This window comes from Nyctereutes procyonoides, unplaced genomic scaffold (genome assembly GCF_905146905.1).
Source record: "Nyctereutes procyonoides isolate TBG_1078 unplaced genomic scaffold, NYPRO_anot_genome, whole genome shotgun sequence".
Taxonomy (NCBI): Eukaryota; Metazoa; Chordata; class Mammalia; order Carnivora; family Canidae; genus Nyctereutes; species Nyctereutes procyonoides.
In genome coordinates, this window is record NW_026575136.1 from 14,128,578 (window position 1) to 14,144,107 (window position 15,530).

The 15,530-nt window shown below is 35.5% G+C and overlaps 1 protein-coding gene across 21 annotated transcripts in view; it reads right to left on the bottom strand.

Moving 5' to 3' along the window:
• LOC129495594 (nebulin-like) overlaps positions 1-15,530 on the bottom strand; it is a 201,565-nt gene that overhangs the window by 95,071 nt on the left and 90,964 nt on the right. For all 21 annotated transcript variants that reach the window (XM_055303241.1, XM_055303247.1, XM_055303246.1 and 18 more), the window contains exons 68-77: positions 14,923-15,030; positions 13,384-13,695; positions 12,859-13,062; positions 12,080-12,184; positions 7,987-8,094; positions 6,658-6,969; positions 5,109-5,312; positions 4,537-4,641; positions 3,499-3,606; positions 1,911-2,222 (exon numbers count right to left, since the gene is read on the bottom strand). In XM_055303241.1, the coding sequence (XP_055159216.1) occupies positions 1,911-2,222; positions 3,499-3,606; positions 4,537-4,641; positions 5,109-5,312; positions 6,658-6,969; positions 7,987-8,094; positions 12,080-12,184; positions 12,859-13,062; positions 13,384-13,695; positions 14,923-15,030 (1,878 nt within the window). The remainder of the gene's footprint in view (positions 1-1,910; positions 2,223-3,498; positions 3,607-4,536; positions 4,642-5,108; positions 5,313-6,657; positions 6,970-7,986; positions 8,095-12,079; positions 12,185-12,858; positions 13,063-13,383; positions 13,696-14,922; positions 15,031-15,530) is intronic.

The following is a 15,530-nucleotide window of genomic DNA, read 5'->3' on the forward strand; positions in this document are numbered from 1 at the left end:
GCATGGAGCCTGCTTCTCCCTCTGCCTGTGTCTCTGCGTCTCTCTCTCTCTGTGTGTGTGTGTGACTATCATACATACATACATACATACATAAATAAAATAAAATAAAATAAAATAAAATAAAATAAAATAAAATAAAATAAAATAAAATAAAATAAAAAATAAATAAAATAAAATAAAATAAAATAAAATAAAATAAAATAAAATAAAATAAAATAAAATAAAGACTCCTCAACTCTGTACTCACTTTGGCAGCACGTAAAGACTCATAAAATCTAACAATATGAAATTTCGTTGATGCAAAACCATTTTAAGGAAATTAGTGACTGCCACCTGATAGAAAGCATTCTCCAATTCGATTGCCTGTGCTCCCTGTGTGGGAATACTGCTCCATCAGAATATGGCTTGTTCCTATCCCAGCAGGCACTGGCCCTATATCATAAAGATGAACACTACTAGCTGATCACATGTTGAGTTCATGCATTTTCTGGGGACGACAAAAAGGGCATCTTTTTTTCATGTGATTCTCTATACATGCTTCTAAACCAAAGAGTACCTGTATTTTTGTACTCTTATCTTACTTATTCTCCATCCCCTTTCTTATGTCATAATTCAAGGAAAAAATGTATTTTATCTCTCCATCATTTTTCTTCTTTGAATTTAAATAACTGGCTAAAGGAAAAATTTTCTCATCAGTAAAGGTAACATTCTTTCTGTTTGTGTGGCTTTTTGGGAAAAATTCTTTTTTTTTTTTTTTTTTACAATGCCACTATGTTTATCATTCTTTCAAAAGTGACTGCTTGTGAGAGTCTGATCAAAAAACCAAGGAGATACTATACCAATGAAGTAGTAATTGGTATAGTGTGTGTGTGTGTGTGTGTGTGTATATACACATATAAAGAGTCCCAGGGATAATCTGCTGGAGGACAACAAAAGTGCCTCACATGTTTCTAGAGAGTTATATTGTTTTCAGCTTCTTAGAAAAATTATCTTAATAGGTACAGTTCACTCTTAAACTTCCTTGTACAAGTAATGGGTTAAATTAAGCAATAAGAAAAATGAAAATGTGGTCAATTCATTTGGAAATTTAGATTGTATTAAACCAGCAATTCTGAACCTGGCATCAATGAACTTGAACAGAAAAATATAATGTCTTTAATTTTATTAACCTCTAATTGAAATACAGCATTTCTCTCAGTTATAAGTATAGGCTACAGATCACAGTAGCATTAGCACTATATGAGACTTTGTCAGCAATAAAAATCCCAAGTATTTTCATATGCTATTACAGTTGTTGCAGGCATCTTCAAATATTTATGCTCGTTACTTCTTTGAAATTAAACTGTTATTAAATCCAGTGCTAGATCTTTTATTTAATGTTAAAAAAGCATGCATATTACTACATCATAAATTCAATTTAATACTTCCATAACTATATCTTGATTTGATCAATTTCTTCTGAAACATAATATATACTGCATCTTGTGCATCTCATGACATTGTCTTGAGAAGCTGTGCCTGGTCTCAAGGGACTGCCAAAAGATTCCATGACATGAAAAGTTAGAACCCCTTTAAAAAAATCTTTTAAATATGTGCTGATGTGGTCAGCACCACAGAGGTAATCTGTCATATGGACACTCTCTAGTCCCAAAAGAAAAGAAAGGTAATTCACCTGATAAGATCACTTTCTCTTCCCCCCCAAGGGAAGGTGACCCTGTCTGAAACAATCCTTTCCTTTCTTATGCTAATAACTTCCTTGTCCTACTCTCCTTCCAATAAAAACCTTCCATTTTTACAATTCTTTGGAGTTACTCTCTACTTGCTGGATGGATTGCAGCCCCATTCATGAACTGGTTAATAAAGCTATTTAAATCTTTAAAATAAACAAACACATGCTTAGACCCACTCACATCGCTCTGAAGGTCATATGCCTTCCGGGCCTGAATGATGTCGTTCTGGTCAGGCAAGCACATCCATTCATGTAGGGGATGCTTGTAGTCTATGTCGCTCACGAGGACCTGACATTTCTTGGCCAGCACCAACCCCAACATGTCCACGGGGCTGCTGAACTTGGTCTTCCACTTCTCAAAGTCTTTCTTGTACTCCCTGTCACTCTGGATCTTGGCCACATGTATTGACCACATTATCTTGGGGTCATCCTCAACATTTCGGGCCCCAATGTGGTGGCCAAGCTGTTTGCGGTAGCCTTCCTTGTATTTGTACTGAAAAAAGAAAAGTGATAGGAGCCTAATGATAAGAACATCTCATTTATATAACATCTTATAATTTCATATACACATTATTTCTTTGGAGTTTTCCTTCCTAGCATAAGGAGAAAGGTTAATGTTATTGACTCCATTTTATAAAGTAGAAGCCTAAAGGCTTCTATAAGAGGGATTTTAGGCAATTTGTTCAAAATGACATCACAAGTAGGTGAGAGCTACTAGTTCTTAATATTTTTCCCTTCTGTTAAACTACACTACCTACTTTACATTTGATTACTTAACATGGAAAGAGAAAAGATCTTGTACAATCTAAAAGAATATCTACTTAAAGATGTGGCTATTTTTTTTCTAAAAATATATTAAAGATATGTTAGAATATCTCTCTTGTAATTAGAGTTTATACTGAATGCCCTGATTGAGAGAATGGGCTACATTAGATAGTCTCACCAGAAGATATCTCCCCTTATTAACCTGTAATGTCATTGAACTTTCATCATGAGAGAGTCATGCCTCAGGTTAACATTCTGTACTTTTAAAATTCAAGAATAACATGTTATGGTCCATTTTTACCATGAAACGATCAGTGTGAGCTTTTCTAGAAAATGTTTTGATAATAGAAGGAATGAAGCCTAAGTCTCAGGCATGGGGCCCCTCCAGAAGATGGAAAGCCTGGTACAAAATGAGGGCCCTAGATACCCTCAAGAGATGCTTCTCATGAGAAGGGAAGGGCTACTGAGAAGAGACAAGTAGGTGCTGAGGAAAAGCTTTGCTTACTTCTCAATTTGTCCTATCAACGAGTTAGGGGTATTCTGGTAGGAGAACCTCACTAAAAATTTACAAAGGATGAAAGAAAACTCTAAAACGCATCCATCAACTAGTCTTCCTTTAATGCCAGAATAAGGAGATAGAAGTAGTAGGAAAGGATTCCCATGTATGTTGGGGGACTTACATTTGCTTTCAATGTTTTCTACAAACATCTGCATCAATTGCTGCTCAACTTCTGGGGCTCCAAAATATGAACCCATTTTTAGTGTCTATAAAACAACCATTTTTAAAGAATATACCTCTATCCCCGATTTATTAGCAGGTATAATGGACACGGTATCTTATGGTTTTCTTAGTCTTTTTTTATTTGCAACTTTCTACATGTGGGAATCACTAAATGAAGCTGAGACTTGTAGGGACAACCACAATTCTGGCAAGAAAAATTATAAAACTGCCATTTGGGAACATCTTTGAGTAAGAAATGCCTCTTCCAAAAACATCAACTTACATCACTAGCAATCTCTCTCGAAGCCTTGGCTGCCTGGATCGGGATGGCATCCAAACGCAAGTCATAGCCTTCCTTCTTTGACTCTTCCAAAGCAAGTTTGTAGAGTTTCTGTAGAAAAGAGAGTCATCAATCATAACTCCTTTCATAAAAAATAAAGCTGTTTATTATTAAATCTTCCCTGTCCTCATTTAAACTATAGAAAGAAATCTACAAAATCAAGTATGAGAGTGGGTTGGGTTCCTACAAAATTATCTAAGGACTTTTAAGGCACATGTTCTAAACTTTGGGATTTCACTGATTGTTAAAGTAAAAAAAAGAATTGGGGGAGAGATCAACATGTGGTTGCCAAAATTTTGTTTTGCCAAATAAGTACATGTAGAAAAAAATAACTATTTACTTTCACCATCCTAATATCAAAGAAAGGTCATCTTAATACTAGAGAAAGAAAAAAATAAGGACATTATTTTCAAATTGAATATATTTGGATTTAAGAAAAATCCAACGTATTTTATTTTTTTCCTCATTTTTTGCTATGGACTATCATCACAGACCATGATCAATCTGTTGAGTAGGGTTTCAGAATGATCGCCCTGATGAAAATGCTGTTCCTGAAAGAGATGCCTAGGAAAATGCTTGCAAAGAACATTAAATGGTAATCAGAATATTCCTGAAGCAGCAAAATAATACAGGGCATGATAATCCATTGGGTTCCAGTACAGCACCTGCCTGCTAAATAATTGTTTAATCAAATAATGAGTTGACATTCACACTGACTTGTTGGGAGGGGAAGGCATTAGGAATATAATTCCTATTGAAATATTTCTCCATAAGCATTCCATTCCCTGGTATCCTGTTGGTAAAAGCTGGTCTACACCATGGACCTACCACATAGTCCAAAATTGAATCAATAGACAACTCTCTTCTACCAACATTAGTTTGGACTATGTATAATAAATTAGTTGAAATATTTCACTAAGAAAATAGTTACAATGGTTCTTTTTTGCCTTTCTGTTCATTTTTGATCAATAGTTTACTCACATCACTGTAGTTTATGCTGTTGAGTTTGGCTAGCATGATTTCTGGTGTATCTGGCATGACATGAATCGTTTTCTTATCATTGTCCCAGGCTTCAGTATATAAGCGCTATGAGAAAAAAAAAAAGATGAGCAAAATTATTTTGGCACGCACAGACTTTTTTTTTTTGATTATGTGTACCTCTAACAAAAGTAGAAATAAAATTATTAAAGTTGCATAAATTCCTACTTTTCATGTAAATTATTAGTTCTTAGAGTATTTAGTTTACTTGTTTACTATTTCATTGACTCAGTTGTTACTGTTTCTTATTTAAATTCTTTAACCATTTGGAAGTGTAATTGGGTTATAGTATTTAAACTCTGTAATTATGAAATTGGTATTTCTCATAGTTTAATGTCTTAAAGTATTATTAAGCAACTATGGTATTATAATGGAAAAATCATTTTTAAAGGTATCATAAGTCCTAAAGGAATTATAGGAATTCAGTAACATGTCAGGTTTTTTTTGTTTTGTTTTGTTTTTTACCTTTTTCTACAGTGAATTCCTCTATCTAGCAGTGAGGAGTAAAAACTCACCTTACTCATATTTATAGCATTGCTCTTTGCCAGCACCTGCTCCGGAGTGTCAGTTATGCTGGTAAATTTCAGTGTTTCTGGACGCTGACGGTAGATCGTATCACTCAGTATCTCGGTGGCCCTCTTGGCTTTAACAACATCCACGGAACCAATTGGAACCCAGCCAATGCCTTTCAACCATTCAAGGTCTGACTTGTATAAATTCTGCAAATCAATGGATAAGAAACATTTACTAAAATTTCAGATTCATAGTCACTAAATGGCCTATACTAGAGAAATGAAAAAGTACTGACGAACAGATAAAGCTCCCAGCATAGCTGATCACTCATTCACAGGCATTACTGAATCCTGAGAATATATTTTTTTCCCTGAGCATTTTTTGGTACAGAGGATTGTACCAAGAATGATGAAATAATTTTTCTAAAAAGTAGAAGGCACCTGCCTTCAAGGGTATTACAAGATGTTTACGCAAAAGCAGAGCTTCTTTAGCTTTGGAAAATGTGCTCTAATAGCTTCCAGTAAGACCCCAAACTCAGACCAATGCTGTGTGAGTGTTGCAATCATAAGACCTCTTGTTTTTTAAGGGAAAAGAGGTGAAATTAAACTATAGTAGTGAGTTTCAACACGTAGTAATGTTAACCTCTGCAAATCACACTCTTGCATTTTTAAAATTGCGATATAGTTGACATGTAATATATTAGCTTCAAGTGCACCACATGATTCAGTATATGCATATATTGTGAAATGATCGTCACAGTAAGTCTAGTTAACATTCACACATACCTACATTTTTTTTTGTGTAATGAGAACTTTAAAAACATCTTTATATCCATCTTCAAAATCACAATATCGAGTGTGTAATGTGGTGTTGTAAACATAGTATATTAGATATTACCCTATTTATTTTATTTTCTTCTCAATAGTACATGCTGTTTAGAAGAGTATTTCCTTGTCAGTAGGTATAAAATGTTTATTAAAATAACTTGGCATTGTATACTTCTGTTCCTCCTTCTTCCACCTCCATCCACACCCACAACGTTCTATCTCTTTAGCCAAAAATGTGCAGTTATAGATCTTTGAGAACTCAGTCTCATCTAACTCATGCAAAGGAAGCCTGAATCACAAGAAATATACCTGTAGGTAATTGCTAATATATATTTGATTTCCTCTTCTACATATGACTTTTGAGGAAGAAAAATTGAAGTAAATTGTAGTGATTTCTATGGGAGACTCTTTTTAAACATTTAATCACATATTGTTTAAAACACACAAATAATAAGGGACGCCTGGGTGGCTCAGCGGTTGAGCATCTCCCTTTGGCTCAAGGTGTGATCCTGGAGTCCTGGAATTGAGTCCCACATCAGGCTCCCTGCATAGAGCTGCTTCTCCCTCTGGCTGTGTCTCTCCCCTTCTGTGTCTCTTATGAATAAATAAATAAAATCTTTAAAAATATATACAAATAAGTCCCGGTCCATTGACATTTGTCAGAACCTAAGAACACGTCTCAGATCTGTTTTTAATATGCAGAACCAGCCTCAGGGATACTCACATCGCTCTGGAGGTCATAAGCTTTCCGAGCTTGGATGATGTCATTCTGGTCAGGCAGGCAGGTCCACTCATGCAGAGGATGTTTATAGTCCACATCGCTGACCAAGATCTGGCACTGCTTGGCCTGAACGATACCAAGCATGTCCACTGGGCTGCTGTACCTGGTCTTGTATTTCTCAAATTCTTTCTTGTACTCACGGTCACTCTGCACTTTGGCAATGTGCAGAGACCACATTATCTTAGGGTCGTCATGTACTGCTCTGGCACCAATGTGGTGACCCAACTGCTTACGATAAGCTTCCTTATATTTGTACTGAAAAAGAGAAACCGGTGAATAATGAGGGAGCACCAAGGGCTATTTCCTGTCATTCTTTTTGTGATGAGGCTTTGCTATGAAACCCTTAAGACACTAGAGGAATTTCAGGGCACCTGGGTGGCTCAGTTGGTTAAGCGGCTGCCTTTAGCTCTGGTCATAATCTCATGGGTCCTGAGATCAAGCCCTGAGTCAGGCTCCCTCCTCAGCAGGGAGTCTGCTTCTGTCTCTGCCTATCCCCTGACCCCTACTCATGCTCATACTTTCTCTCTCAAATAAATAAAATCTTAAAAAAAAATAAATAAAAGACACTAGGGGAGTTTCATCACATGCTGTTTTACATAATGAAAAGCTCTGGAAGGCTGTACAATAGTGAGAATACACTTACAACACTACTGAACTATACACTTGAAGATGGTTAAGATAGTAAATTTTATGTTATGTATTTTTAAATCATGATTAAAAAGAACCACCGACAAAAACTGACAATTTGTGACTATTCTAATTAATACTGAAGTTTGTCCAGGAATCTGGGGTCTTCATTCTTAGGGTAAAGGAATATTGATTTTGTGCGACCCCTCAAGCAAGGACACATAGCTTTTTAGCTATCCTCTGTCATTCCTCAAGTCACGGGGGAGAGTTCTGTTAAAGCCTGCTTCTCTCCTGGCATCTTTGTCTTGAGTGTATCCTGAGAAGAGCTTATGAGGTTTTACGAGAAGCTCAACATATCTCTACCTAGCTTTAATCAAGGTGCTCAATCTTATTAAGCAAAGACCAGAGGACAAGAGTCAAAAGAACCACATTCCAGTCCAGGCCTCGTCTCTATGCTGCTTACAATCTTGGGCAGGTTACCTACTATCTCAAATACTCAATTTATTTGCTTGTACAATGAAGGCAGTTAAGACTGGGGACTACTACAGCTCCACGGATGAGGACTACAGAGACTTCCAGCTATGACCCCCTGTGCAGGGGGCTTGGCCTGTTGGTAGAAAAGGGAAGGATTTGATCAGCTCGTACATCACTGGCAATGTCCCGAGAGGCCTTGGCAGCCACGATGGGAATGGCGTCGCTTCTCAAGTCATAGCCTTCTTTCTTGGCTTCTTCCATGGCCTGGCGATAGAAGTTCTGAGGAAAGAAAAAGTGGCTTTTAGATATAGTATTCACTTTCACTCTAAAAATGCATTTTTGTCAAAAGACTACTTTGGATACAGAACTAACTGCACTACTATGTTTAACCTTCAATCTTTAAAAATATATATATATTTTACTTTCTATTTAACTGAGGCATTTAAGTTGAAGTTTTAGATTCAGCAGGTTTTAACATTCCAATTTCTCTCACTCAAATCCTTATAGATTTTAGATGTTAATAGATTTCAAATGTGTTAGATTGTTCAGCACTTGGCTCTGCTCATGAAACAATCAAGAAATATTGATTTACTTAACTCCAAATTTGCATTAGGAATTTTATTCGCAAAAAATATGAGTGTATAACAATACATACTACCATGTGAGTACGTAAGCAAAATCGAACAGTGCTGATCTGAGGATAATCTGCTGGTCCTAAAATCTTTGTTAATATTGACTTGTTCCCTATTCATTTTGTCAACTGCTAGAAATTGCTAGCAGTCATAGGAAATAGCGGGTACTAAGGATTTATGAGTTGAAAGCACAAAAATGATAAAATTATATTTGATAGTTTTTTCTGTAAATTAGAAAAAAAAAAAAACACCTGTTCGGTTTCTGTGGTAGGACAGATACACACAGAAGGTGGAGCACAGGTGTTCCATTGGAACATAGTTTGAGAACCAGTGCATTAGACAAATCATCTATACTGGAAATCATTAGCCATTTTGCTTGTGAGCCACCTATAGGAATTTTGACCAATCCCATACAATGTTAAAATAAATGTTAAATAATTGCTAATATATTTTCAGTCAATCAAAACATAATAAAATATGGATTTTGATGATTTTTAAACATAAAAGTAAAAATTATTGCATCTCCCAATGTTATTTTTGTGATTTATAGAAACTGGCGGTACCTTGACTGAAAAAGCTTTGGGTGGACATTAATAAATTGTGTGGCAGAGTTTTTTCCTTTTTTTTTTTTTAATACTCTCAGGCATGTATCACATTAACTTTTTTTCTCTTTTTGGAAATAAAATATTCATAATATCTAAATATTTTAATATATGTTTTAATTTTCAAAAATATCTTTTCCTTAGTTTGAAAAATTTCAAACCTATAGAAAAATTTTAAGAATAGTACAATGAACCAACCCAATTATTAATGCTTTTGCCGTATTTATCTTTCTCTTGTATGTGTGGTATATTTCTTATTTTCAATAGTAAGAACCAATGGAGAGTACATTGTAATCATCATGACTTTCACTTTTATATATACTTAAGCTCATTTTTTTTACAACCATGATATTTTTATTAAATTTGGGAAGTTTAAGATCTATGTGTAGATAGGAAGTATTCAAATTTCACCAACTGTCCAAGTAATGTCATTTCTGGCAATATTGTTTTTTTTTTTTTGTTTTTGTTTTTTGTTTTTTTTACCTAAAATCCAATTCAGGAGCAAGAGTGGCATTTGGCTGTCTTTCTGTTTCTAGGCCTTTATTCTGTGCTTTTTGTTTTAAAGTGAAAGAAGAGTGGCTAACAAAGAAGTGATATCACCTTAAAGCAGAGGCCCTCTCAGGTGAGTAACGTAGAAGAGCATTAGGGAAGCTGAAGCTACATTAAGTGATTTGCTTAAAGCAAATGCAAGCCAGAAAACCTGTTGGAAAGATTTTGTTACCCCATAGACCCCTGAAGTTTGAAGGTAGCTCATCTTTGTTCCTCCCCCCCTCCCCCGCCCCAGACAGACTGGTCCTATGATGGAATAACTTAATCCCTAGTTTCAGTTTCTCCCCTTTCCTCTATTAAGAGAGTTATTGACCCCAGGAATGTAGTCACAGAACCCGTAGATAGTTCTGGAAAAGGATACAGAAATCACTTATGGTTTTAAGAGCAAAACAACAATGACCTCAATTCTTTAGGGTTTTATCTTTCTTCCTACTTTATAACATTCAGTATTTTGTCATTGTTGAAGCTGTCTAAAGACAAAATTTTAAGTGTAAGGAAAATCTTTAAATAGTGTGACAGAAATAATGAAAACTAATTGCTTCATTATTATGCCCCATTCTCATGTTAGATTGAATTAAAAATACTGGAATAAGATCTGAATTTTAAACGTGATGCAGAGACCATTTTTAAATGACCTAAGAGTCCTTGAAGGAAGTTAGTGTGTTTTTAATGTAGATTATTAACATGTGACAAATTACATTTCTTCCCAAGATAAGATTTTACAAGGAAAAGCTAGAGTGAAAATAATAAATTTGATACACTTGAGATAAAATCCCAAGGGCATTTTGTCTTCTTAAAAATTTCTAGAGAACTGGAGAGTCAAATAGCTACTCTATTATATTTTTCCTTGGAGGTTTCTGTCCTTAAAATGTGTTTAGATCATCTCATGTCTCGAGGCCAAGCAAATAGGTTAATTTCATTCTTAAAAAAAAAATTCATTCTTTCAACATTTGAAAAAGATGCAGGGCTTCAAAGAAGAGAACACTGGTTACCATCAAGATTATGTTTTAAAGCTTGTTTGGTAAGTTATTTACCCAAGAGAACTGGAACAGGTAAATGAGAATTTAAGAGGAAAAAAAAGTGAAATGTGGTTGCTTTGTTTTTTTGTTTTATATTTATTGAGCTAAGTATGGAATGAAGGTACCAGTTGGGTTGAGAAAAAATTCAAGAGAGCCATTTTGAAATCTAATCCTTAGGAGACACCCCTTTAAGAAATAACATGCTCACATAATTCTAAAGAAAATAAATCCAGCTGAAAATTATAGAAATAAAAGCCCAATTTCCTCTTAGTCTGAAAAAAAAATTACCCCAAAAAACATCTACCTCATCTGACCTAATTTCAACAAAAGGGAAAATGTCATTACAGTTTGGGATAGAAACTAACTTCATCTGTCTGGGGTGAGACAGACTTCTTGGGAAAAGCTCAACCAACTGAGAAGCTCTGTGGCCAAGAAAATTGCTCACTCAAATTGCCAATGGCAATCAAATACTTATGATCAGGCTTGTCCTCGGGTCTGTTTTTTTTTAAAAATCCTATCCTCTTCATTTCACTTGTCATGGTTACTTCATATGAGCCTCTGTCTTCTTTAGGGTCACATTATTATAACCAGAAGTAGTTAATAAAGATAGAAGAATGACTATGGTCAAGTCTTGAAAATAAGTACTTAATTTTCCAGTGTTCTCAAACTGAAGAAAAGTCCCTCCATTTTTTTTTTTAAGGAAGACACACAAACATGTAGGAAATCTAGCTTTTCTTGAATAAACCAAATAATTACTGACTTTGGCAAGCAGAATTGGGCAAGAAGCTGTTTCTGCCACAGTATTTCTGGACTGCAAAGATATGTGATGACAAGTTTAGTGCAGCCAGAGATAACAAATAAAAAATATATTTTATTTTCCTTAGGCAATTTTGAAATGGATGGATTCGAGAATTCTCATATTAGTTCTTGTAAACAAACTTCAAGTTATTCTGAGTATATTACATAAATCTAATATGCATGGTAAATTGAGTGTACAGGGAAGAAATTAAAGTTTATTAAGCAACTATTCTGTGCCAGGCTCCATGCTGGGCATATTACATACACAACCTTATTTAGTTACCACAAAAATTCTTCAAGATACGTATTTTAATCCCATTTCACAGGTGAGGTAACTGAAGAAAAACAGAATACTGAAGTACTAATCTGGTAAATAGCAATCATTATTTTAAAATTAAAGTTATAATAAGTTCCAATCATTAATAATTGGCTTTGAGTTCGTTTATCCTCCTGACATGGAGACATTTTTGTATTTATTTCTGTATCTTTTTATCTATCTACTCCTTAATAGATGGCACATATATTCAGGGTAGGGTGATGGGCATAAAAAAACAAAATTAAGCTAATTGGTGCACATGAGAATTAAATCCAGACTTCTAACCTTTTACTATATCAGCAAAAAATCAACATGGCCAGATCAAGAAAACAAAACAAATGGTCTTACCTCACTATAATTTATTTTATTTTGTCTTGCCAACATAATTTCAGGTGTATCAGGCATGATGTGGATTTGGGTCTTGTCTTTGTCCCAGGCTTCTGTGTATAAGCGCTGTGAACGATAAAAAGGTTAATAAATCAGAAAAGCGATGTTGTAAACAGAAGTATCTAATTTAAAGAACAAGACAAAGTTGAAAGGCAGTCTCCTCGCTAACTATACTGTATGCTGTGTACCAATACTCTTCCATCTCTTTGATATTATAAGATACTTATTGTCACTAAATATAAACCTAGATCACCTCCAGTTAAATTGCAAGCAAGTATTTTCCAAGCATATACACCTATCCCTATGTACTGCGGCTACGTTAAATTCTTCCCATGGTTTTGTTGTTTATTAACTGCAAATGTAACTGGATCCGCCACCTCCAGATTTCTTTTTTGATAAATGTTATGGAGATTTGCTTCTGACTTGTTTGTTTTATTCTCACTTAGATAAGTCCCAACAAAGAAGAAACATTAATATCAAATCACGTATAACTCTCATTGACTGCAAAAAAGATGAATTCCAAAAATCTGTCCTATTCGTAACTCTGGCTATTTCACAAGAGATGTCAAAGCAGAAATTCCCACATACATTTTTGGAATACTGATGTAACCGAATAGAGAATGCAACCGAATCACTAAACACAATATGGCAATTTGATAAAATAAAAAAGACTAAGGTAACCATAGATATCCTCAAGGATATAGGATTCCATTTTAGTTTCCCCCAAACTGGGGGCTCACCTTGTTCATGTTGAGGGCATTGTTCTTGGCCAGCACCTGTTCCAGGGAATCCGTCACACTGGTAAACTTCAGCTTGTCTGGAGGCTGGCGGTAGATGTTGTCACTCAGTATCTCTGCAGCTTTCTTGCACTTGACCATATCCACAGACTCAATGGGGACCCAGCCAATGCCTCTCAGCCACTGGAGATCTGACTTGTAAATGTTCTGGTAAGATCAAACACAAAAGCAAGTCTTACTTTAGCTGTTATGACACTTGATTTTAAAAAAATGAAAGAAAAAACTGTAAAACTTTAATAGCCAAACATCATATCTATGTCTTTGAAAATATTAAGCACAATTAGATATAGCTTCATGGCATTATATTCTGTCTAAAAGAAAAGTAAGGCACAGTGAATGAGAGGCAGTGAGAAAAAATGTTATTAATTCTGAGGGCTCCACCTAATGCTAGCCCATTATCTATGTATCACTGTGTATTACTATCATAAGCATGGTCACCAGTGGTGTATAATGGGTTCTAGCACTCACGTCACTCTGGAGGTCATAGGCCTGCCGAGCATGGATGACATCGTTCTGGTCAGGCAGGCACGTCCACTGGTGCAGGAAATTCTTATAGTCTATGTCACTAACTAAGGTCTGGCACTTCTTGGCCAGGACCACCCCCAGCATGTCCACGGGGCTGCTGAACTTGGTCTTCCACTTCTCGAAGTCCTTCTTGTACTCCCTGTCACTCTGGATCTTGGCCACATGCATGGACCACATCATCTTGGGGTCATCCTCAATGTTTCGGGCTCCGATGTGGTGGCCAAGCTGCTTTCGGTAACCATCTTTGTATTTGTACTGAAATAAAAGTAGTCATTTTAAAAAAACAAACATGAATAGAGAGGGCTAAAAATCTTATTAGTTTAAAACGTCATGATTTTAAATTTGGAATCATCCGAATATCAACTTATCTCCTCATCCTAAACTCTGATTTGACTTCACAGCAGTACTCGAATGGGAAAACAGGCCAAACTACATAGTTCTATGGTTTGCAGATATTAAGTCCCTGTAAATAAAGGCAGCAATACTTCCAGAAAATCAATCACAACAGTATATTCCCTTTTCTCCATCTTGGCCAGTGAAATCACTAACCTAGAAATTTTCCATATGATTTTGAGAATGCTACTACCCAGTCCACAGGCACCATAGGACCTGCATCCCCCCCATCCCTCAGGTCTCCCAATGCTCGCTCTGTTGACTTTCACTGGGTCACCTGACTCCCTAAAATGGACTGGCTTGTGTTTTCTATCCTGCATACTCTGCTCTGTTGGAGATCAAATTTGGTTTGGGTTTCCTGGGATTGAGTGAGAAAACAGATTATATAACTACAAGAAAGCATCTTGGTGTGGTGGTGGTGGTAACTGCTGACTGGATATTCTCTCTTCCCTTTAGACAACAACATCACACAAATCCTTACACATATTTATGGAAGTTTGAATTCTTCACCAAAGGACCCATTTCTTTCAGAGACAGCAGAAAGAGAAATCAGGATCAACCATTTTATTGTTTTTGGTTGTCTTTGTTTTTCTGTTTTCATTTAAAAAGAACTCAAAAGGAAGCACTTAGGGTAATTTTCCAAAGAAAGAGTTGGCAAATATCCAGAACACTTTCAGGGAAAGGTACATTTTCCTAGACCTGGCTAAACCAGGTCTTTTTCTGATGTTGAGCCAACACATGTAACCAAGTTACTTAAAGTCTTCTGGTATTTTCTCATTTCTTTATAAGCTATGTGCTCAAAATATGGAGATGAATGTCTCATAATTGTAGATATGAACAACTATAGATTTAAATTCAATTTTATACTGAAGTTTAGGATACCCTCTCCACCTATGGGACATGAAATATAAAGGTTGTTTGGAGTTATAAGTATGAAAGAGCTTTCTTTCTCTAATGAAAACCTTTTTTTTCTTCATTCAAAGCACAATAAATATGCTTTAATTGGCACCCAGATGCACTTCCCTGCTATGATGATGATCATTCCCTCACTTCCACCCAGCCACGTAAATACATGGTGTCGCTACTCACATCACTGGCAATGTCCCTGGAGGCCTTGGCCGCCACGATTGGGATGGCATCAACTCGCAGGTCGTAGCCTTTCTTCTTCGCTTCTTCATTGGCAAGTTTATACAGAGTCTACAGAAAGAGTGTCAGAGCTTAACAGGTTTGACAGCAACAATTGGGAGATTGCTAAATGAAGTACCAAATAATTTTAAAAAGGACAGGTTCTGGAAATAACCTAAATTTCTTGAAATACTGAAAGTAAATCAATTAGATCTTATCAAAAACAAAAAAACCCATATAGATAGCTTTGGAAATCAATGAGTCCTACCAATGGGTATTAGCATAGATGATAGATCAATCCATTATATATATCGTAGATTAATATAAATCATGTAGTTTGACATATTATGCACATCAACATAGGTTAATATCATCTAATACTATAAATCAATTGACAATGTATCAATCTACACATATTTCTAAGTGGAAAAAATGTAGAGCAATGTTTATTATTCATTTATACATAAAATATATACTTATAGACTTTCTTCATTAAAATATCTTTCACAATCACGTACTACTTTATAATATTTAAAAAACAAATGAGAAAAAGATTGAAGAACAATCCAAAA